This window comes from Suillus discolor, assembly GCF_016758755.1.
Source record: "Suillus discolor strain FC423 chromosome Unknown F5147scaffold_101, whole genome shotgun sequence".
NCBI lineage: Eukaryota > Fungi > Basidiomycota > Agaricomycetes > Boletales > Suillaceae > Suillus > Suillus discolor.
Genome location: NW_024541348.1, coordinates 26,791 through 47,596, shown reverse-complemented (window position 1 = coordinate 47,596; position 20,806 = coordinate 26,791). Strand labels below are relative to the sequence as shown.

The 20,806-nt window shown below is 48.4% G+C and overlaps 6 protein-coding genes across 6 annotated transcripts; 3 read left to right on the top strand and 3 right to left on the bottom strand.

Moving 5' to 3' along the window:
- Positions 1 to 798: 798 nt before the first annotated feature.
- Positions 799 to 3,776, top strand: F5147DRAFT_724421 (sulfate transporter family-domain-containing protein). The gene is made up of 13 exons (XM_041439044.1): positions 799 to 1,067; positions 1,117 to 1,222; positions 1,269 to 1,374; positions 1,421 to 1,612; positions 1,690 to 1,802; positions 1,858 to 2,102; positions 2,153 to 2,291; positions 2,339 to 2,638; positions 2,688 to 2,750; positions 2,802 to 2,949; positions 2,997 to 3,102; positions 3,155 to 3,336; positions 3,383 to 3,776. The coding sequence occupies exons 1-13, from the start codon at positions 869 to 871 to the stop codon at positions 3,524 to 3,526; spliced, it is 2,043 nt and encodes a 680-aa protein (XP_041286304.1). The 5' UTR covers positions 799 to 868; the 3' UTR covers positions 3,527 to 3,776.
- Positions 3,774 to 6,538, top strand: F5147DRAFT_764386 (peptidase S8/S53 domain-containing protein). Its single transcript, XM_041440700.1, has 10 exons — positions 3,774 to 3,911; positions 3,965 to 4,526; positions 4,579 to 4,863; positions 4,915 to 5,022; positions 5,078 to 5,206; positions 5,261 to 5,377; positions 5,430 to 5,630; positions 5,684 to 5,940; positions 5,996 to 6,175; positions 6,229 to 6,538. The coding sequence occupies exons 2-10, from the start codon at positions 4,055 to 4,057 to the stop codon at positions 6,388 to 6,390; spliced, it is 1,911 nt and encodes a 636-aa protein (XP_041286303.1). The 5' UTR covers positions 3,774 to 3,911; positions 3,965 to 4,054; the 3' UTR covers positions 6,391 to 6,538.
- On the bottom strand, positions 6,532 to 7,932 carry F5147DRAFT_643394 (mitochondrial carrier domain-containing protein; the record flags this gene model as incomplete). Its single annotated transcript, XM_041433120.1, has 5 exons — positions 7,478 to 7,932; positions 7,141 to 7,418; positions 6,935 to 7,084; positions 6,660 to 6,876; positions 6,532 to 6,601 (listed from the first exon to the last, which is right to left on the bottom strand). The coding sequence occupies exons 1-5, from the start codon at positions 7,687 to 7,689 to the stop codon at positions 6,532 to 6,534; spliced, it is 927 nt and encodes a 308-aa protein (XP_041286302.1). The 5' UTR covers positions 7,690 to 7,932.
- Positions 7,933 to 8,051: 119 nt separating this feature from the next.
- F5147DRAFT_724413 (uncharacterized protein) lies at positions 8,052 to 11,366 on the top strand. Its single transcript, XM_041439043.1, has 7 exons — positions 8,052 to 8,563; positions 8,613 to 8,855; positions 8,908 to 9,419; positions 9,466 to 9,684; positions 9,738 to 10,394; positions 10,447 to 10,491; positions 10,538 to 11,366. Exons 1-7 carry the CDS (start codon positions 8,412 to 8,414, stop codon positions 11,098 to 11,100), a joined length of 2,391 nt encoding a protein of 796 aa, XP_041286301.1. The 5' UTR covers positions 8,052 to 8,411; the 3' UTR covers positions 11,101 to 11,366.
- Positions 11,367 to 12,136: 770 nt separating this feature from the next.
- F5147DRAFT_780206 (uncharacterized protein) lies at positions 12,137 to 12,975 on the bottom strand (the record flags this gene model as incomplete). Its single annotated transcript, XM_041442419.1, has 4 exons — positions 12,137 to 12,565; positions 12,621 to 12,713; positions 12,768 to 12,836; positions 12,898 to 12,975. 4 exons carry the CDS (start codon positions 12,973 to 12,975, stop codon positions 12,137 to 12,139), a joined length of 669 nt encoding a protein of 222 aa, XP_041286300.1.
- Positions 12,976 to 14,252: 1,277 nt separating this feature from the next.
- F5147DRAFT_724404 (histidine phosphatase superfamily) lies at positions 14,253 to 16,377 on the bottom strand. Its single transcript, XM_041439042.1, has 7 exons — positions 16,184 to 16,377; positions 15,808 to 16,128; positions 15,627 to 15,755; positions 15,368 to 15,515; positions 15,148 to 15,312; positions 14,927 to 15,096; positions 14,253 to 14,873 (listed from the first exon to the last, which is right to left on the bottom strand). The coding sequence occupies exons 1-7, from the start codon at positions 16,295 to 16,297 to the stop codon at positions 14,574 to 14,576; spliced, it is 1,347 nt and encodes a 448-aa protein (XP_041286299.1). The 5' UTR covers positions 16,298 to 16,377; the 3' UTR covers positions 14,253 to 14,573.
- Positions 16,378 to 20,806: the final 4,429 nt, after the last annotated feature.

Sequence of the window (20,806 nt, the reverse complement as noted above, 5' to 3'; positions counted from 1 at the left end):
CGTTTTCGTGTTCCATAGCTTACCCGTTCTATCTGATGAAGCAGTGACCAGTACTGTTCCACTGGGAAAAAGGTTGGCGTGAGGATCCATTCAGGATGGGCTGCGCAAATGGTTTGGTGGAGAGGTTCCTCTGTTTCTCCATGCCAGGCAATGAGCGCTTGAGCTCTGTGCTCCAACCACCACTTGCTGTGAATTGCCCATCTCGTGACGCGCAACCTCTTCAACATGACACCAGTTCAAGTACTAGTCCAACAGACGAAATGTCGTCTCACGAACTGGTAATTGATCAGGCGTCGTCTGTCTGGGAACTTCGGAAGACTGCTACAGCATATACTATCACATCCGTATGATTTCCAAATGTTCGAAGAGGTGTGGTTGTTGTTGAATGAACTGCAACATCGCGATTTCACCGGAGGTTGATGGTGATTAAATTGAACACGGCCTGGGCTTTTCTAGAGGGATTGTTAGGGTCTTACTGCTGCAGCTGCGGTGCGTGTGGGGTGTTTTGATGCTGCTTCCTGCTGCATGTGGGCAAAGTTACGCCGTCATAAGCTTGTCAAATTGACAACTGACGCTCGTGGTTATACACCTGACTTTCCAGAATTTAAAAGTAGTAGCGAACTTGCACGCACCGTATTAGACTTGTGTATGACTGCCTACAGTATCCTCGGAACCGACCATGGGTTATCCTATTTAAGTTACATAGTACACTAAAATCATGTAAGCATTGATGATAAATTGAGTTTGTCCGCTTCGGCCCGTTGGGGTCACACATAAAATTTGAAATGGAGCGGCTATTGGGATGACACGGTGACCCGCAGTCACGATTGTTTACCATTCAGAAAATATAGCGGCTCAGCGCTCAGCAATGATGCGGCATAGTGGAGGTTACCCCACAGAACCCGTCTCACGGTTTGACTCCTTGTCAACAACCACTTCCGTCTCATCCTTGCCAGGCATGGTTCGTGGAGAAGAACGAGCACCCCTCGTAAATCCAAACGACGTTGAGGCAGGTCATATGACTCGCGTCCAGTACGGCTCTTCTTCTATGCGAACTTCTGCTTCTGGTGAGCACTTGTGAGCATTTCATAGACCCACTAATGGAAGAAAGTACAGGTGTCAAGTTACCAGTGGACACCAACCAGAGGAACTCGATGCTTAAGAAACGAGTTCGATACTATGTTCCGTCCACCGCATGGATACCTGACTATTCAATTTCCCTGTGAGTACACACGGGAACTTTGATTACACGAGCTCATATCCGCCAGCTTGAGTGGCGATCTTCTAGCCGGAGTCACTCTTGCGGCTATGCTCATTCCCCAATCTGTCAGTTATGGAACTTCGCTTGCTCAGCTAAGTCCTACAACTGGTTTGGTGCGCTCCTTCGTGTCTTTTCGATACAATATTCATGTATTCTTAGTTCGCTGCTGCCCTACCGCCGATCATGTACAGTCTTTTGGGAACGTCAAGACAACTCAATGTTGCTCCAGAAGCTGCGCTTTCACTCCTCGTCGGACAGGCGGTTTCCGATTATCGTCGTGGGAATCATCATGTTCGTCCTGAAGACGCCGATGCCGTCGGTATTGCAGTTTCCACTGCCATCACTTTCCAGGTAAGTAATGATATTCTCAATTGGGGCTGGAACATTGGCTCAAAAAGACATCCATATCATAAATCATAACTTTGTAGGTTGGCCTGTTTGCGTCAATGCTTGGATTCTTTCGGCTGGGCTTCCTAGATGTTGTCCTCAGTCGTGCGCTCCTCCGAGGATTCGTGACTGCAGTTGCGGTTGTCATTGCGGTGTGCGTACAATCGTTAAACAAAGATGACTCACGAAGTGCTCAAGTTGTATCACAGAGAACAATTAATACCTATGTTTGGCCTCGCTGCCCTAGAGAAACAGATGAATCCCGCGTCAACCCTGGACAAGATAATTTTTCTTCTAGAATTCTCATGGAGTGATTTCCACCAACCGACGACGCTGGTCAGCTTCGGGGCGTTGTTCGTGCTCATATTCATGAGAACTTTCAAAGGTTACTTCAGACGAACTTGGTGGATCGAACGGCTCCCTGAAGTCCTGCTCGTTGTTGTGCTCTCTACAAGTATGCCCCTCGTCTTCTTGTTTTTGGTCCTCTCTGACTGGTTTGTATAGTTATCTCAGGCTATCTGCGTTGGGACAAAAAAGGTGTCGCTATCCTCGGCGTAATACCTATCCAAACTGGCGGTCATTTCTTTAGCTTTCCGCTGAAACAATCAATAGGCTACATCAGAGGAACGACTTCGACTGCAGTGTATGTGGATAGTTTCCTTCACGAATGCCTTTATTAACATCAATCAGTTTGATAACCATCATGGGTTTTTTGGATAGTACTGTCGCAGCGAAACAGAATGCCGATCGCTTTGGCTACTCTATCAGTCCGAACCGTGAACTCGTTGCACTTGGGGCTGCAAACCTTTTTGGATCTTTCGTTCCTGGCACATTGCCAGCATTTGGTTCAATCATAAGGTCGAAGATTAATGGCGATGTTGGTGCGCGCACGCAATTGGCCTCCCTTGTCACTGCTGGCATAACATTGTTGTCGACATTCTTCCTTCTCCCGTATCTATACTACCTACCAAGATGTGTCTTGGCCTCGATGTATATCCCTTTCATCTTCGCTTGGTCTGTGGCACTGACTTGTCTTTAGCATCTGCCTCTTTGTGATATCACTGTTCAGCGAGGTCCCCCATGACCTAATGTATTATTGGAGGTGCGATAGGTTGTCTTGTATAACCTCAGGGTGCTGATGACTGGCATCAAGGATCCGAGCCTGGACGGACCTTGCAATGATGTTTCTCACTTTCTCGCTATCTGTCATCTGGAATATCGAGATTGGCATCATTGTCAGCCTCATCATCTCTTTGCTACTTGTTATCAAGCGCTCCTCGCACACACGAATGATTATACTGGTATGTCATTACCTATAACATATTCAGGCGCTCAGACGGTGTTGCAGGGACGCATTCCTGGCACTGATCAATGGGGACCCATTACTGACAATCCGGGCGCTGAAGATGTTCCTGGCATATTAATCATCCGTATCAGAGAGAGCTTAGATTTTGGTGCGTTTCTATCATCTTATTGAATGCAGACGAAGCTCAATACGTGTTAAAGCTAACACGGCACAGTTGAAAGAACGTCTTCGTAGACTGGAATTGTATGGCCAAGAAAGAACTCACCCTTCAGAAGAGCCAAGGAGACAAGCCGCAAGCACACTAGTATTCCACATGGCAGACGTCGAAACGTGTGATGCCTCTGCAGTGCAGATCTTCCATGAGCTGTTGGAGACGTATCAGGTAAGAGCTTACGTGACTTTGAAACAGCTTTATCTCATTCCATCAGAATCGTGGCGTCGAGCTCTTTGTAACTCACCTCCGTTCTGGTCCTCGAGAAATGTTCGAACGCGCAGGTATTGTGGAGCTCCTAGGCTCCGAGGCATTCTTTGCCACCTTGGGAGATGCTATGACCAGCATTGGGCAGCAATGAAGCTTGAAGGGTCCAAATTGCAATTTGCATGTGGTTGTTAGACGAAGACTTACGACTTTGACGACCTGATTTTGACGCAGGCATCGGGTACATAGAATATGGCGGAGCTTGGGAGTAGATAGTATATACATATGTATTTAATACGCTCATGTGGCTTCTGGGTTGCGACGTTGAAACTCGAGAAGTAAAGTCAGCACCTATTATGACATCCTTCGATCGGCTTACCGTGCCGCTCACGTTCAGAAATGGCCGCTAACATTGACCGTTGTCTTATCCACGACCTCTTGGCACCTCCGTGGTGGGTAGGGCCATCATGCATCCATGCGTCCATCATATGTCATATCAAGATCTGATGCATTTCAGAAAGAGAACGTATAGTGATCACGTACGTCGCTAGCTTCCTTAGGTTTGTACTTAATAGGACTGATATTTTTATAGCTCGGTTGACTATAAAACTAATCATGAAGTTCTTCTACCGAGTTTAGCGCCGTCCCTCGTCTTGTTGTTGTTTTTTTGCTCTTACAGCCAATGCGTTCTTTCCTTTTACCAGTCCTTTCATTTATACTCGGCCTCGCCGCTAGTGCGATTGCCGACCCCACACTCTCTCCTTGGCAGGTTCACGAACGACGTTCTCATATACCCGCAGGATGGACCCGAACACGAAAACTGGATTCCTCTGTGTCGGTCCCCTTACGATTTGCGCTCTCCCAGTCAAACATGGAGAATCTTGAAGCATTTCTCTACGAGGTGTCACTTCCTGCTTCATCCAATTATGGCAAGCACTGGTCTCCAAGTCAGATTGCTGCCAAATTTGCCCCCAGTGCCGAATCCATAGAGACCGTGCGCTCATGGTTGATCGGAAGCGGTGTAGAACCCCACCGCATCAAACTCTCTCCCACCAAGGGGTGGCTCGAAGTGGCTTCTACTGTCGAAGAGGCTGAAAATCTTTTGCTTGCCGACTATCACGTATACGATCACGAAACCGGCACAAAACATATCGGTTAGTCTCGTGGTCATAGCGTTTATTGAGCTTATTTTAATTTTGGCTACAGCCTGTGACAGTTACCATCTGCCGGAGCATGTGATCCCGCACGTTGACTTTGTAACTCCTACCATACATTTTGATGCCAAGGTCCCGCGGAAGCGTGAAAATCAATATACCAGAGTCCCTATTGGCCAACCTGGTCAGGGTAGCACTCCCAAGACGTCTGGTGAAATTGGAACCATTTTTGATCAACTTCAGGATTGTGATAAGCAGATCACGCCAATTTGCTTGAGGGCTCTCTATGGACTTTGGTATCAGCCAGTCGCCGGGGACAAAAACAGCTATGGAATCGGTACGTCTACTCTCTTCGTGCGACTGTGCTAGGGACTCACCGACCACAAAGTGGAATACACCCCACAGTCCTATTTGCAGTCTGATCTTGACTTGTTCGCGAAGAATTTTTCAACTGGTCTTGAAGGTGTCTCCCCTACACTGGTCTCGATTGATGGAGGTACCGTTACAACTTATCATTCGCAGCGGACGACTGACTAAGTTGGTCGTGTTAGGCGTCATCGAGGGTTCTGACCCTTCTTTTGATTACAATGGGGAATCCGACCTCGATCTGGAGTACGCCATGACCTTGGTAACAAAAGAACAAAAGATCACTCTTTACCAAGTTGGAGATTCGGTTGAAGGTATGGAGACGACCAGTAGGTTCAACATATAATGCTGATTGCATTGATATTTAGGTGGTTCTTTCAATACCTTCCTTGATGCACTGGATGGAACGTACTGCACTTACGACGGCGGTGATGATCCCACCCAGGATCCCGTCTATCCTGACACCGCTAGTGGCGGATACACCGGTGAGTTTTCGAACTTGACCATATTCTAATCATATTCAGCTGCATGATGCAGGTAATGAGGAGTGCGGAACTGTCAAGCCTGCAAACGTCATTTCCACATCCTATGGATACAATGAGGCCGACCTCTCTCCCGCCTATGCTATTCGTCAATGCAATGAGTACGCGAAGCTTGGCCTCATGGGCGTCACTTTCCTCTTTAGCTCGGGAGACACGGGTGTTGCAGGCAACGGGGATTACTGTTTAAATCCTGACGGTAAAATTGCATATTATTCAATATCATCAAACCCTTGACTTATTTTATTCCAGGTTCTCAATCCTGGGACGGTAAAATCTTCAATCCTGGCTTCCCTGCTTCATGCCCGTATGTCACTGCGGTCGGTGCCACCCAAGTTAGCCCTGGCCAGTCTGTATGGGAGCCCGAAAATGCGTGCGAGGAAGTCATTTACTCTGGCGGTGGATTCAGCAACTACTTCAGCATGCCCTTGTATCAGAAGGCAGCGGTCGAAGGGTATCTAGCAGCTGAGCCGATCTCGTACTCAAAGGATATCTACAATTCTACTGGGGTATGTCTCTTCATAGTTTAAGTTTAGTCAAGGACAAGGTCGACCATTCTTACAGTCTCGTGCGTATCCCGATCTCGCTGCTAACGGAGCAAACTACGTCATTGCTGTCGACGGTACTTTCTCGCTTGTGTACGGAACGTCCGCGGCTTCGCCTGTCGTCGGTTCTATCTTGACCATGGTGAACGATGCTCGTATCTCGCTGGGCAAACCACCTCTTGGGTTCATCAACCCCGCTGTGCGTCGTGCATCACTTTTCTAATTTCAACTGATCGCTGATATCGTTTTAAGATCTACTCCGCTGATTTCGTTGGTGGCTTTAAGGATGTTACCAATGGAACGAATCCAGGGTGTGGCACTCTGGGATTCAATACAACTAAAGGTTGGGATCCCGTTACTGGCCTCGGGAATCCCTACTTCCCGTCTCTGCTTTCCAAGTGGCTGTCCCTTTAAGCTTTTTTCTGACCAGAGGACTTTTAGCTATATTCGGACTATACTCACCCTCCCTTTTTGAAATACTTACATTTAATAAAGTATATTACGCAAGGTCGCGATCAGCACTTGAGATAAAAATGAAGTTTTTGGTCTGCCTATTTAACCCTTATATTGGATGCGACGCAGTGCTCTCTGTCTGAGATAGGCCTGTACGACTAGCTGTTCGATCCTGGTGAAGTAAGTAATAAATTCAGTGCGTGCATTGATGGAGAGGGCCAGTAAGTCACCTCTGTTTCACCATCATAGCTGTTCCTTGCCTCAGTATGCCCTTGAACAACTGCGCCCCGAGACCACGGTATAAGGCGAAGAATCCGCCAGTGGTATATATTCCTTGTAGTGATGACCTTATTGACGGGCCCTGTGACGAATTGTTGGTTGAATTAGATCTACGAGAAGCTTGTACGACAGTCTTTGCTAGTAGCAGCGGGTATAACATAATGACAGCTTCGTGAATCGCGTATCAACACTTATCAAACAACAGCAATGGAGAGGTGTGACTCACCTATGGAATTTGCAAGCGCGCCCCCTACGAAGGAATGGCCTGGGGGTGGGGAGGCGCGTTCTTTCCCCTTCAGCATTACACTTCTGTACTGCTGGAACAGATAGAGCGTGACTGCGGGATTGAGCGAAAGCACAAAATTGGACGAGAACCCTATGGTCATTGTCGTAAGTTCTGATGGACGACAGAGTGCTTCTTGAAAGCCAAACCTTTCCAGAATCCCCGCAACCCTTCTTCCCGAAGTATTTGTTTGCAAACTGCCGTGAACCGTGACGTTCCTCCTTGTGGTGAAGAATCATCGCTCACACGAGCGGTTTGCAAGCGCACCGTAACGAGATTGAGAGGTGTCGTGATGGATCTGCTAGCAATGCCTGATAGGTAACCAATTGCAAGCTCCTGTGGGAGAGACAACATGGCTGCTTTTGATTTTCCGTTTCCGCGAACAACGAGTGCTCGCAGGAAGGAATACACGTAGTAATACAGAAAGCTGATTCAATATTCAATTATGAACAACATCTTAAGACGCAGAATGCAGAAGCTACTGACCTTGAAAGTAAGGTAGCACTGGTATCTGCCCCAATGCCGTCGTATAACGACGATAGTCCATAGGTATGGATTTGTTTGCGTATGGATGTGCCCTTTTCCGTGGCCTGAATGCGGGTGGTGATGAGATCGAGTGGGTACGTCAGCGCATTGGCGCTCGCTGCTCCTAGTGAGCCTGATGCTGCCTGAACAAAGGGTGGTAAAACGCTTGTCATGATAACGTCCAGGATCGAATTTGGGATGTTGGTCTGAGGTCAAGATAGAACCTCGCTAGCGCTTTCGAAGCATTAAAGTAGTAATCAGTAATCACATGGGCAGGGGCGGTGGCAGAGTGGGAAAATTTGGATTTGTGGAGTGTCCTTGCAATTGTGAAGTTGCTACATCTCAAACCAATATTGATCTGGGTGGTGAACCGACCGTGACGCAACTTGGTCTCATTAATATTGCACAAACCTTCTCGTTCACCAAGGAAAGAGATCGGCTAACTGTGAAATGTATGCCGATCAATCCAATTATGTAAGCAGGACTTCCTCGCTCCCGTTCCACACAGCCACACGAATAAGTACGTGCTAGAACTGCTGCAGGGTGTGTCACACTTGCAACTCAACAGCATTTGCTAGAGGACAGCCCCAGCAGATATGAAAATTCTCTCTCGATATCGACGCTGACACTATCAATTCCAGGCGCGTCACGGCCGCGGCAGGCGCGCGTCAATTTCACCTGGCCCTTCCCTAAATAGGACAACATCAACTACACCAATACCACAACCACCACAAGTCCACAACGCAATCATACTCCGCGACTACCTTTCGCCACATTGGCTGATCAGATAAATGGGACCCACTTCGTTCTTCTTTCTAACAGCCACCACCTTTCTCACTTTACCACCTGTGAGCATTAACACCCAGTTGCGTTACTCGAGTCAACTTTAACTGCCATGTCCCCTGGCGAAGCACAACCCGACCAGCCAAACTTGGCATCTACTCCGCCACGCGCTAATCAATCATCTCATGTTTCTAACCTCAAATCCACCCCACTCAGCCGTGGGGCTTCCGCTGCCAGTGACCACATTGGCCTGATCGGCGCCAAGTGAGTTTTTTTCCTGTCATATTTGATTGCCACCTGAAGTTCATGCAAGGATCAATCAAATCCGCCCATGGATTGAGCGGGACATTGAGAAAACTAAGACATGCAATATCGACGTGATGCTAGGAGACCTCCTGCAGCGTGCTTCTAACGATCCGGAGACTCCACAGCCCGAACTACTGGACGAGTGTCTCGATGCCGTTCTACAGGTTTGCAATGGGAAATTTTCCACTAAGGAAAAAAACCCCGGCCAAATATTTCGATCTTCTGACATCGCGCAAAGTCTTAGGGATTAGTGAGTGCTCTTTCATTGTTTGGGGGAATGGCGCGCTCATAATGATCGCAAGCTCGTTGCCGATGATTGAAACCAAGTCCTACGCGCCTTTCATCAAGGCGACGAATACCGCGCTTGCCTGTCTTGAAGAGATCCCCGTTGAGGGAATGCGTGTTACTTCGAGCGACCTGGAAATGATCTGTCAGCGCAATGATATGCCTATATACCAAAAGCACCAGACTGAGAAATCGAAACGGATGCCCGACGTCTTCATCCTTCCTTCGAAAAGCTCGAAGGAGGCGTCCTCAGATGCAGCAAACCCACCCTGGGACCACAGGGTCCAGAATGCAGCAAAAAAACCGAAAGGGGGGCGAATTTTTTGGAAAGATGTGCTCGCTTCGATCGAATTCAAGAGAACCCCAAATTTTGCGCTGGAGGGGCCCCCGGCTTCGTATAAAGTGGAAAACTATACACCTACCTATCCAGAATATCGGAAGGTGCCCGTGCGGGAGGCGTCTGCCGGCCCCGCGACTGGAGTGTCAGATCTGCAGATCCAAGCCGAACAACCTGCACCCGACCTTCCACGTAAGCCATGCATTAGCTATTCAGGGCTCAAACTAAATCAGCACAGCCCCGCGCCGTTCGAACTGTGACAATGTAGTCAAGAACACGAACGGAAGCTCCAAGCGCAAGGCTGAGGATGATGAGGAATCCGCCGCCAAGCGAGCCAAGACCACCAACACGGACGCGGACCGCCCGCTAGATGTGACTGTCCAGACAGCACTCTACGCTGCTGAAATGTTTGCAGCAAATATTGCAGTCACTCACCTCCTCAATCTGATCATCGTCGGTGTGTTTTGTTTCGTTCGTCCAATGCTTGCGTTCTTACGTTTGCTTCTGTAGATAACATCGTCTGGATCTGGTATTATGATCGACAGGGGATTATTCAAAGCTCGGGCATCAACTTCATGAAGGATCTCCCCCGATTCATGGTGCTGTTATACGCGTTACAACGTTTCAACCTTGGCGACTGGGGTCGGAACACGCAATTCGAGGAAGTTGTGGAGGAGGGCGTGCACAAAACCACACTTGATGGCGTGGTTGTAAAAGATGGCGTGCACAAAGCCGACCTTGGTGGCGTGGATCTCGTGATTCACACCAGCTCCAAAGAGAGAGTGACTCACTACGGGTTAAAAGGACGCGCAACCAACGTGTTCCCTGTCACTAGCGAAAAGCTCTCCGCAGAATTTCCAGATATCAAGAAAGATAGGATGGTGGCCAAAAATTTTTGGGCAGAAGAGGACCGCATTAGCGAGCCGGAAATCTTGAAAAAGGTTGACGAGATTGCCGCAAAGGAATCGGACGTGGAGGGCCATGTTCCTCAGCTGCTTTGGTACTGCAGGTTCCCCAATCTGACCCGCGCAGTACGAGAAGCGCTTGGGATTCCAGAAGCGAAGAAGGGTAGCCGCGTGCTTTACATTCTCGTGTTCCGCAAGCTCGACCCCATCACGGCGCTCTATGGCATAGAATTGTTCGATGTTTGGCAGCAATGTATCTTATGTATGTGGCTCGTCGCATTTTATGAGACTCTCCACTGAAATAGCGTGTTCAGGCCACATTGCTCTCTGGAAGGGAGGAGTCTATCATTTGGATGTCAGTCCTGGCAATCTGATGTGCTACAAGAAAGACGGACGCTGGATCAGGGGTCTTAAATGACTACGATCTATCGTCGTTAAAGATTAACGCGGGTCCTATGGGCAATGAGCGCACGGGCACAGTGCCGTTCATGGCGCTTGATCTCCTCACCCCTGAGGGTCAACGAGGCGAAGTTGCACACTTGTATCGTCATGATTTGGAGTCATTCGTGTGGGTTCTCGTGTGGGTTTGTCTTCGCTACGAGAATGGAGTTCTGCTGGCCGCGTCATCTCACCTCCTCGACGAATGGGCAACTGTAGACCCTGTGACATGTGGCGAGAAGAAGAGAACGTTTCTGGATCGTTTTGTGCATTTCGAGCGGGACTGGATGGATCCCCAGATTTGGAAGTTGGTGGAGGACTCTTTGGAAGTGCTCGAAGACGATAAACATCGTCAAGTGAAGAACAAAATTGCCCGGGCACGTAAAGCAAGGAAAGGCATACGCACGGACGCTGAGGAAGAGAAAGAAGAGAAAAAGACAGGCGAATATGATTTATTCCACGCGCTCACGGCTACTGAGACCTGGGAGAGGACCTTGAAGAGGCTGTGCGCTTACCTTCCTGAATCATAACCGTTGTTCAGTAGTTTGACCAATAGAATCACGCAGTGACCTGTCTGGGCATGATCATTGACTCCCTACTAGTCATGGAAGGCATGGCCTTGAATTAGAATGGGTTATTTGGTGATTGTTAGTTAGGTTAGTTCTCTAGGCTCGGGACCAGCCTGGCTTATATAACCACGGACAAGTTGAGTGGCGTAGCCAGGCTGGTCGATCTCGGAGAGATTTGGCAGGCGTCCCCCACTGCAGTATGCCCTGCCACCGGAATCTTTAGCATGGACAGTGGACCCTCGCAGCCTCAGCAAGGAGGAAAAGATTATATCCTTGCTAAAAATACTCCGTAGCATGCGGATGACAGTGGTGGACCTCCTGTTACACATTGCGCTAGTTACTGACGAGGTTAGCACCGAGATGGAGAACCAATGTTGAACGTTGAAACTCATGGTCATAACATAGAGATGTAGCAAAACAGTATAGTGTCTGTACAATGACGACACCCGGCACAATCGGCACCTGCTAAAATTCGAACTCCGTGCTTCGCCTGCCAAATTTCTCCGAGATCGACCAGTCTGACTACGTCAAAAATTCCCCACTCTCATGTGACGTACGTCAGACTGGTCACGAGTCTATTAGTTCTCCTCTTCTCTCTGCTTGACCATCGCCCTCTTGCTCGTTATGTAAGCAGTACTTACGTAACTTCCTCGCACCCGCGTGACACTTACACTCAAGGACAGCCCCAGCAGGTATGAAAATTCTCTCTCGATGTCGACGCTGACACTATCAATTCTCTTGACTTCTAGTTACACTACGGCGACTCCCTCGGTACGGGGTCGCGGCCACACAACGTTGCCAGACAATAAATTCTCGGCATGTCAAGTGAGGTAAAACCGGCGCTTCTCACTCAACCTATACTGGCCGCCCTGGAAGAGGTTTAAATGTTCAATATGGACATAATTGTCTTTGATCCGACTACTCTGAAAGGGTGCTACGCATATATAGCACTCAAAGTGTGCACGGCTGACCCGCAGCACGTAATGATATTAACTCTTTAAAGCCACGCGGAGGTTAGGAATGCTTCCTGCCTCAGAGTCGCCACTGCCTCTGCATCTGATTCACGATCAGCCCGCCACGCCCTCACTTCTACTGCTCTTGCTATTTCCTGCAAGGCAGTCGCACAGCCTCGGTGTGCAGGGGGAAATGCACTGAGCAGGGCACGATGAGTGAGAATCGTCTCCAGGTATTCGCCTCCCGTGGTCCGGAATTGTGATGACGTGGGGTAGGGGTAAGGGAATGGAGAGAGCACGTGGGATTCGGGGGCGAGTGAAGCGAGGATGGATTGGAGGAAGTGGCATGCGGGAAGTGGAGAGCGAGGAACTATGATAGAGGAGGTGGGTGGGTGGTTGGTGCTGTTTGTGGTTGTGGTTGTGGTTGGGAGGTCGCAAGAGCTGGACTTTGAACTTGATGATTCCGCGTCGGACTAGATGAGTCGTAAGTTTGATGGTGAGAATTGCAAAGATTTGAGTTGCACTCACATGGTACGCTGGATCCTCTGTGTTTGCAGCGTCCTCGCCTGCCCTTTGCAAGGCATAAGGGACAGCAGGGAGGGTTGGATCGTTTTCGGGAGCCTTTCTCCATTGCGGAGTCAAACTTATGTGTGACGGGGAGGGGATCATGCTTACCTTGGTCTTGCCTTTCGACAAGGTCAGTGTTTGTAGAAGCTCACAGAGATCGAACTCGGCGCCATATACCTATAATATAACGAGCGTCAGAACTTCCTTGAGAACTGATTCGGCGTCAATGTTATCTCACTGAAATTCCGTGGCTATGCGATTCATCGTAGTCCGTCACGATCACAGGACCGACTGGAGAATCCATGTCGATGTCCATCATAATCTAGCAGTTATACAATAAACACGAGCGTAGATGCAGGGAGTGCACGAAGAAATCGGTGCTGGGTGTAGGGAACAGATGAGCTGATAGAATGGATCGCTCGTGTAGTTGCCGATAGCTATATGTAGCCGTTCTCCGAGGGCATGCGGAACCGGCTACCCTGCCTCGTGTATCAGGGAAGGATCAGAAGGACTTCCGTTATTGGTTAGCTTTCTAAATGTGGGGACACAACGTGGTACAGGGCAAGAGATCTAAGCCAGAACCCTCATAGCCACTGGCGAAGATGCAAGCGAGAGTTGCGTCTAAGAGTAACCGAGGCGCACTGTGCTGGCCATGACATGTCTGACAGGGCGCAAGACAAATTACAGGCAATGCAATAAATTGATTTGGTGCGTAATCGTACACATCTGTAGCCCAACTATAGCCAGCTGAAATTCTGCAGATGCCAAAACAGGTAGACAGTGCCGAAGAGGATGCCAGGTACACTCTGAATCACTGCCACATCCGCACCACTGCCAGATATTTCCGTACGTATGTTGGGATGATAGGCACGTTGCGCTGGCAGAGATTATCATGGTCCGGACCTATGGTAAACGTTCGTCAGCATCCCGTCAAGACACAGTGCATGTAGTAAAAATGAACATGATTCAGAGAGAAGATTATCAATCTTGCTGGTAAAGCAAGAAATTCAATCACACACGAGCGTCCAAACGACCTCGTGTCAAATGATAAGTGTATACAATTGATTCATCAGACAGTGGAAGAATGTGAAAACACTGAATGGCTAAGGAAGCACTTACGGACGTCGAGTCTGCCTCAGAGACTCGGAAAGGCCAAGTATCCATCGAATTCATACTACGTGACAGCGAGAAATTTTGGTCATGTTGAGAAGTAAACACGGATGAATACCTGCGGGTCAGTCGAAGTCGTTAGTACGAAACCAAGCTTCTGAGAAGTCTGATATGAGTCATGACCACATGCGTGGTACTGCAGGGAAATTTGCTTACGTGGCTGCAAGCTAATTGGCTGAATTTCACCGAGCAGACTCCCTATAAGTATTGCAAGGTCTACCCTCTTACTACGTCAAACACTTAACATTAGTAGAGACCGGTTATGAGTCTAGTCTGTAGGCACTGCGCCCTGATAAGATGACTGAATTATTCATCAAACTTTGAACGCTGGACCAGAAAAGACAGTTACGCTCAGTGTTTTGCATTGGCAAGTCTGGCAGCGATACGCCGATACTTACAAAGAATCCCGGAGTCACAACGTTATAGCAAGGTCCGAGAAAATGAGTGAATTTTCATAACTATGGAGACCCAGTCCCATATGGTAAACTACACAGCAGTCATATTGCAAACGAGAAGAAAAAATGTGGCAAGAGTCTAAAGAGAAAATGCGATGCAGTCCAAATACCAATCAAACAAGAAATCGACCCCCCGCTGAAGCACGTAGTGAAGATATTTTTCAACCTCTCCGACCCTACTAAACCCGCGCTTACAAGGGAAGGCGCTGCTTCTCGCTCATGGAAGCAGACTGAGCGACGACGTTCTATTATGAACAAGAAAGAAGAAATGACAGTTTGTCAGCACGATTCAGAAAGGCACGATACCAGGACCGACGTTGGAAAGGGTTCCGTAATTGGGGTACTGGCTCTGAGATAGGTGCGGCCGACTTACCTCATCGTCAGCAAGGCGAATGCGAGTGTTCTGAGCCCTGGCACGGGCGCTCTTGACGAATTTGGAGAGGATGAACATGCCGAGAAGGAAGACAGCAGCCAGGACGGCAAAGATAGTGCTGGAAATCGCGTTCTGGGTGCCAATGTGGAGCCACTCATCCTCAAGACCTGCGCTGCAAGCAGCAGCCCATTGCTTCTGGCTAGTAATGGCGTAGTTCTGGAACAGTGGTATTGAGACGAGCAAATTCAAAAAGTAGCGCAGGTGCCTACCTCGATCCTGTAGATGAATTCCGTTGCAGCAATGTCAGACCTGTGGCCGAAAGCATGGTAGGTCTCGAAGCCGCCGCTGGTGCCGTTCTTGAACTTGATCCTGATGAAGTCACGGTCTTCAGGGGCAGGTCCGCGACGGAGCTCGAAGGCAAGAGCAGAAGCATAGTTCGCTGTAGTCCCGCGTCAATCGGCTGAATGCATTGAAGTGAGATCATACGCACGGATAGCGGCAATCTCAGGGTTCTCCTTGGTCATCTCAAGCATGTGGAATAGAGAGATGAAAGGGTGGTAGGAAGTCTCAATGAGGAGGAACTGTAGAGGGTCGCCGTTAAATGCAATCCGTGTGAGGGAGCTCAAGACCGTGTGGAGGATTGTGCGGCCAGCCACTGAACAACAACAGGATTAGTAGTGGACAGCGTACGTGAATCGAAATCGGCTCACAGTTACCAATACCACCGACATCCTTGTCCGAGAAGATGGCGTTCTCGTGGAAGTCAGCATAACCACGAGCCTGCTCAACTAACGTGGGGGGAAGGCGGTGAGCGTATGTCTTGTTGTGGGAGAGCTCAGTCGACATGTAGTCGTAAATCTAGAAGAAGTTCAGCCCGACATCAGGTATCTAAGTTAGATGACCACACACATTCCACTATCTCATAAAGGTAATCAGCATATGTATCAAAGAATGAGAGGCGTAACCTACAGCATTTTCAAGAGTAGTAGGGCGGCCGAAAACGTAATCCCTGACAGAACCGAAGAAAGGAGCAGCAGCCTTTGCGGTCTCCCGGAACTCAGAAGATGAGTAGACATCAGCGATGTGTTGCTCGAAAGCCTACAGGTCATAGTGAGATTCTGGTTCCCCAGGTCCGGATTGTATTGCTTACCGGACAGTCGGTCCATGGCTCAAGGGACTTGTCGTTACCAGGCTCGACAGTCTCAATGGGAACGTACTGGTAACCGCCAAGAGGAGCAACGACGGTGGTCTCGTTGGCAAGAACAATCTTGTTAGCAAGGTTGGGAGGGAAAAGACCCTGAAGGAGGGCGATAGCAGAGTCAAAGACCACGGGACCCTCACCGCCAGCCTTGGCATGAACGTGGACCTCATGGGTGTCCACGAGGTCGGTTTTCATGTCCGCGATGTATGAAGGAGAAGACGAGGACATGTAAGTGGATCGAAGGAATGATCCGAGCTGGTGAGACTCGGCCTGTAGTGAAGCTGCATCAGCTAGGAAATTTTTGGGCCGTACACCAGTGACTTACAGCACCAAGGGCAGTGCTTTCGGTGTAGGCGCTTTCATAGGTGTTGGGGTCCTGGTAGTACTCTGTGCGGTCACCATTACGGGCGATGACAAGAACACCAAGAACGTCAGTCATGTTGATATTGGGAGTAGGTAGTCGGTGAGGGGTGGGGAGCTGGAGAGGAGTATTGTTCTGTTGTGACAGTTGGAATCCTCGTCCTTAAATCATGGTAGAAGCCAGCCCCTGCGCTTGTATGCCTGCACTTGCTTAAGCGACGAGTCTTAGATCACATTAGGTTAGCAAGGAGAAGGCCTGGCTAACGCAAGGAGGGGACAGCACGGAGCCAATGCATAGAAGCTCACGGGGAGCATGGCCATCTGTAAATTGAACAGTACATGCGTATACTTGCTTCCTAACGGCAGGGCCTGAGTAGGCAAGCTTAAAACTCGAAAAAGTTCTCCCGTGCGGATAAAGAGGTCCCCGTCCTGTGAGTATCATGCCAAGATCGTGACCTCAACGTAGGCATTGTGTTTTTTGGGGGCAATAGCCAGATGATAGATCAGCCTTACGAGTGGTTGAAATTGATAGGGCGCAGGACAAATGAAGCTCCGTTTACTATTTAGGGTCAAGACTTGATGCATGCCGGAGAGCCTGATCCAGCCTCACCAGCACCACGAGTCGGTTGAGCCTCCTTAAGACCACGGAGAGCTTTAATCGTTCACGTTAAGATAAATTTCCACGCATTTGTATCAGAAATCACGAAGGGCTCACCCAGTTCCAAAGCACAGATCCAATGCAGTACAAAGAAGAGTCCTTAGTAGGCAGCAATAGAAGGGTTTACACAGCAGAACTAAGGCAAAGATCGTTAATGAGCAAAGCCTTGACCGGCCGAACCTACAAGGTAGATGCCAATAACCGGGGAAGTCGTGAACCTATGCCAGCTGGCAACCCCCAGAAATGAAAAGCATGCTGCCCACGATTAGATAACTGGAATCATTGTAGGCATGCACCTAGACACGTGCAACATTAATATCAGTTTTACGTGCGAAAGACAATAAAAGTCTGCACCTATTAGCGACTAATCAACATATGGCAGCCTCATGGTTTCGCATGCTGGGCATTCACGGAGATAGTCCAACTATTCAAGACACGTTTTGTTGCTCACACCCATAAGAAAATGCAGAGTCGAACATGCAAATTACATACGAAGTTGATCGTGATGTGAGGAGTTAGCGTGCATGAAAAGTCCGACGTTACAATATTCAATAATGGAAGTCGTGGCAATGTACATTGCGTAATGCGCCTTCAAGTTGTATCGCCCCATGCGGCCCTGCTTGTGGCTATTCGGAACACTGCAATACACGACGATGGCGAAGACGCACTAGTAGTACCCAAGTCCCACCGTTAGCGTCACAGCAAGGCGAACTTAATTCCCCACACTGCAAGCACCGCGCGCGACGACGAACATTTGGGTGACGACCTGACCACACTAATTACATCACGATTGGTCTACTGTCAACATCATACACCTTTCAGCTCAAGCGCCGGTCGCAGCCGAAAAGTAAGGCCGAGCGTCTCACTTCCGAGTTGCCGGTCAGCATGGCCCCTCTCGAAAAATGGTAGAAGTTTCGGTGAGACCACTGTGGCTGTAATTGCTTCGTTTCATTCCTATTGTGAGCATATAATCGAGCGATCACAGCTGCAATTGTATGTGATACTGGCATGGCATTCCTGATATGAAAGATGGAAGTGTTAATGTTCTGCGGCGCAGTCTGCGCAGGCAGACCCATCACACCGTCTATGCATGTTGACTGCGTGTTTCATTAATGTTCAATGAAACATTCGGCAACCACTATAGTACTGACCACCTTCCATATCGCTGGTTAGGGCTCTTGGCTTACACACCATCCAACCTTCTGCAAGAGCAGAGTACGCGTTGAGTACCAGTGTGGCAAGTCTAATCAGTGTAAGTATGACAGAAAGATCTGGCTAGAGATATAAAAAGTCGGGCTCGAGGGTCTTTGTCATTGGAGTTGAAGATAAGCAGGCCATGAACACTTTCATGAGTTGGCCAATGGCAGGCAAATATTTGAGTGGAACTGGGTTGAGTGTTATTCAAGTCGTGTGGCCCGAAGAGCAGATGGTGAAGGAGTTGGTAAAGAGGCCAAGTAAAAAGTTTTAGCATGTCCGCATTTTACTGTCCATCGTCCGACCATGATCTTGTCAACAGATTCGAGTGGAATAACTTTGGTCGACAGGCTTGTAGGGCAAAAGCTGCATCGATCCCATCAAGTGATATGGATCCAGGACCTATGGCACAAGATCATCATCGATGTTCTGAGTCTGAGGTGCGATTGGTGGTGCCCATGTAAAATTGGCTTCTAATCAGCAGCTACATCGATGCTGATGCCAGGCTGGGCACTGGTGTGCATGTATGCATGACGCTTTCCATTGACCACGGCCTTTTGATGATTATGGTAACGAAGAGAATCTGGCATGTTCTACACTTGTGTGAATAAGATAGTTTGGGAGTTGGTTGTCGCGACCTTGGATGCAAAGAGTATCTGGACTCTGGACAGTGTTTGCCGGACTAGTACTGAGTACTGAGCTATAGTACCATCCAGATTGTTGTCAACATTTGCCTCATTCTGCCGTATTCTGCCGCATGAGGCTTCGTCGGACAGAACCGGATTGGTAGAACCGGCTGGCGGACTTGTGGCTTCTGCCCACAACTAGACTCAGATTTCCTCGTCAACTTGAACAATATCAATGATCACCAGTCTCATAACTTACCACGGGAGACCAGGAGGTACTCATCCGTGGATTGAGAAGGCTCGGAGCTACGCACGGCAAAGGTATTGTCATCGTGGTTGTCTGTTGATGCGTTGAATTCTTGTTGAGTCAGCTGGACTCCCACCAGTACGTCAGCTGCAATATGATTGAGTGCAGATTAATCTTCGTCGTCCATTACTTTTTGCAATGCTTGATACTGAATATATAAGATATCATCGATTCATCTGCATGGATGCATGATATTCCGTTGACCTACGGAAATTTGGTTTTTCGTATAGAATATTCATCGAATGGCGTAATTTGGAAAATGATTTTCCTTATTGGTCCGCCTATATACGGGAAGTCTCCCGTTATAATGGGGATGTCAATCTTTCAATGTAATGGGCAGGCCAAAGTTTAACAGCCTCACATTCAACGTAGCCCACCACAGCAGTCTTTCGATATTTTGTACTCAAAGCACTTCGAAGGAGCCAACCAAACCAAGTTGTGATGTTCCGGCGACATTGTAACGGCCCCTTGGTTTTTTTGTTCCAAACACGCCACTCAAATATGTTGATGACAGATTGGCAGGCCATGTCTTCTAGAATACGACCTTCAATTTACCCTATTGGCTGGTAGACGTGTTGGCCATGGCCAGTCCTGTGCTCGCACTGTTATTGTGGTGCCGGTGATCTCCCAACCTTGGCTTTCTGACCAGAAAGCTCATGAACCAAATGATCACGTAAAACCAAGGCAGCATGAGCACTTACAAAACGCAAACACCTCAAGACGGCGCTTAACGTCCTCGCGCTTACCTGGACGAGGATCACAGTAATGTTTTGTCACAAACGCATATACGCTCACATGGCACGTACTAGTACTAGGTCCCCGAGCGGACAGTATTTATAAAAAAGGGCTATACATACTTGGTAAATAAATAAGGGTAAACAGTCTCCGCGTCATGTCGAGCTTACATAAATTATATCATTATCAATTTGCTATCAATATTGATTCCGTGTATACCTCGGTGCCTTAGGCCTTAGGCCTTAACATCGGGTGCCATCTTCCAGTTCGAACTTCCATGGACTGAATTTAGTAGGAGCAGAGCAGCACCCCGGTAACTTCCACGGACCGTCCGAGGCAGTCCGGGGATAACAATATCGATATTATCGACTGAAAAGCGCAGACACGATTTCAGGCCTCTGGGCCAACCATTTTCAAGTCATTATTGGATCCCTGAGCACTGCAAGCGATACTAATAATACAACTTGCTCTGTGTTCTAGCTTCGTCGAAGGTACGATGGGAAGTTTTTCTTTCCTTTGGAGGACTGTCTTCCCTAGGCTAGGGATCAAACTGCGGCCCTGGTGCTTTCATAAGACATCTCCAAGACCTGGTTTTACGACTTGAGCATGTTCCATGCTGAGCTATCTATTTTTGACTGGCAGAGACATAATGCGTTGGTTTTGAATTCGATGGGTGGGTTTAGACGTAGTATGCTACGTTGGCATTTAGTCTGATATTTTAGTTTTTTTGATAGTTCAGTATATGGTTTTACCGATTCTTCGCAGAGTAAGTGGGCAATGACGATGTCAGTCTGAGTTGGAGATCCATGATATTAAATGATCGACGCCTCTTAAGTGATTGCCAACTGAAATTTTCACTGAGTCGTTTTTTTTCTACACATAGGAAGAGACGAGGACAACCGCGATCGTCGATCATGACTACTACCCCAAGGTGTTACTAATTTTCTACCGATTGCTCGCCGCGAACTTAGCCGAGGCGAGTACTATCCAACGCTGGGTTGGTAATAATAGACTTATTTACAAGGAACAGTCCTTTTTAGGTACGACCTCTCAAAAGCCCACATGATA

Excerpts from the sequence above, each read along its gene's own strand:
- F5147DRAFT_724421 (XM_041439044.1), top strand. The coding sequence starts at position 869 with ATGATGCGGCATAGTGGAGGTTACCCCACAGAACCCGTCTCACGGTTT. Across the intron at positions 2,751-2,801 it reads GACCTAATGTATTATTGGAG|GATCCGAGCCTGGACGGACC; the intron begins GTGCGATAGGTT and ends ACTGGCATCAAG. Across the intron at positions 3,103-3,154 it reads CAGAGAGAGCTTAGATTTTG|CTAACACGGCACAGTTGAAA; the intron begins GTGCGTTTCTAT and ends TACGTGTTAAAG.
- F5147DRAFT_764386 (XM_041440700.1), top strand. The coding sequence starts at position 4,055 with ATGCGTTCTTTCCTTTTACCAGTCCTTTCATTTATACTCGGCCTCGCC. Across the intron at positions 4,527-4,578 it reads AACCGGCACAAAACATATCG|CCTGTGACAGTTACCATCTG; the intron begins GTTAGTCTCGTG and ends TTTTGGCTACAG. Across the intron at positions 6,176-6,228 it reads TTGGGTTCATCAACCCCGCT|ATCTACTCCGCTGATTTCGT; the intron begins GTGCGTCGTGCA and ends TATCGTTTTAAG.
- F5147DRAFT_724413 (XM_041439043.1), top strand. The coding sequence starts at position 8,412 with ATGTCCCCTGGCGAAGCACAACCCGACCAGCCAAACTTGGCATCTACT. Across the intron at positions 8,856-8,907 it reads GCGCAAAGTCTTAGGGATTA|CTCGTTGCCGATGATTGAAA; the intron begins GTGAGTGCTCTT and ends AATGATCGCAAG. Across the intron at positions 10,492-10,537 it reads AGTCTATCATTTGGATGTCA|GGGTCTTAAATGACTACGAT; the intron begins GTCCTGGCAATC and ends ACGCTGGATCAG.
- F5147DRAFT_724404 (XM_041439042.1), bottom strand. The coding sequence starts at position 16,297 with ATGACTGACGTTCTTGGTGTTCTTGTCATCGCCCGTAATGGTGACCGC. Across the intron at positions 16,129-16,183 it reads AAAGCACTGCCCTTGGTGCT|GCCGAGTCTCACCAGCTCGG; the intron begins GTAAGTCACTGG and ends GCTTCACTACAG. Across the intron at positions 14,874-14,926 it reads AATTCATCTACAGGATCGAG|AACTACGCCATTACTAGCCA; the intron begins GTAGGCACCTGC and ends CCACTGTTCCAG.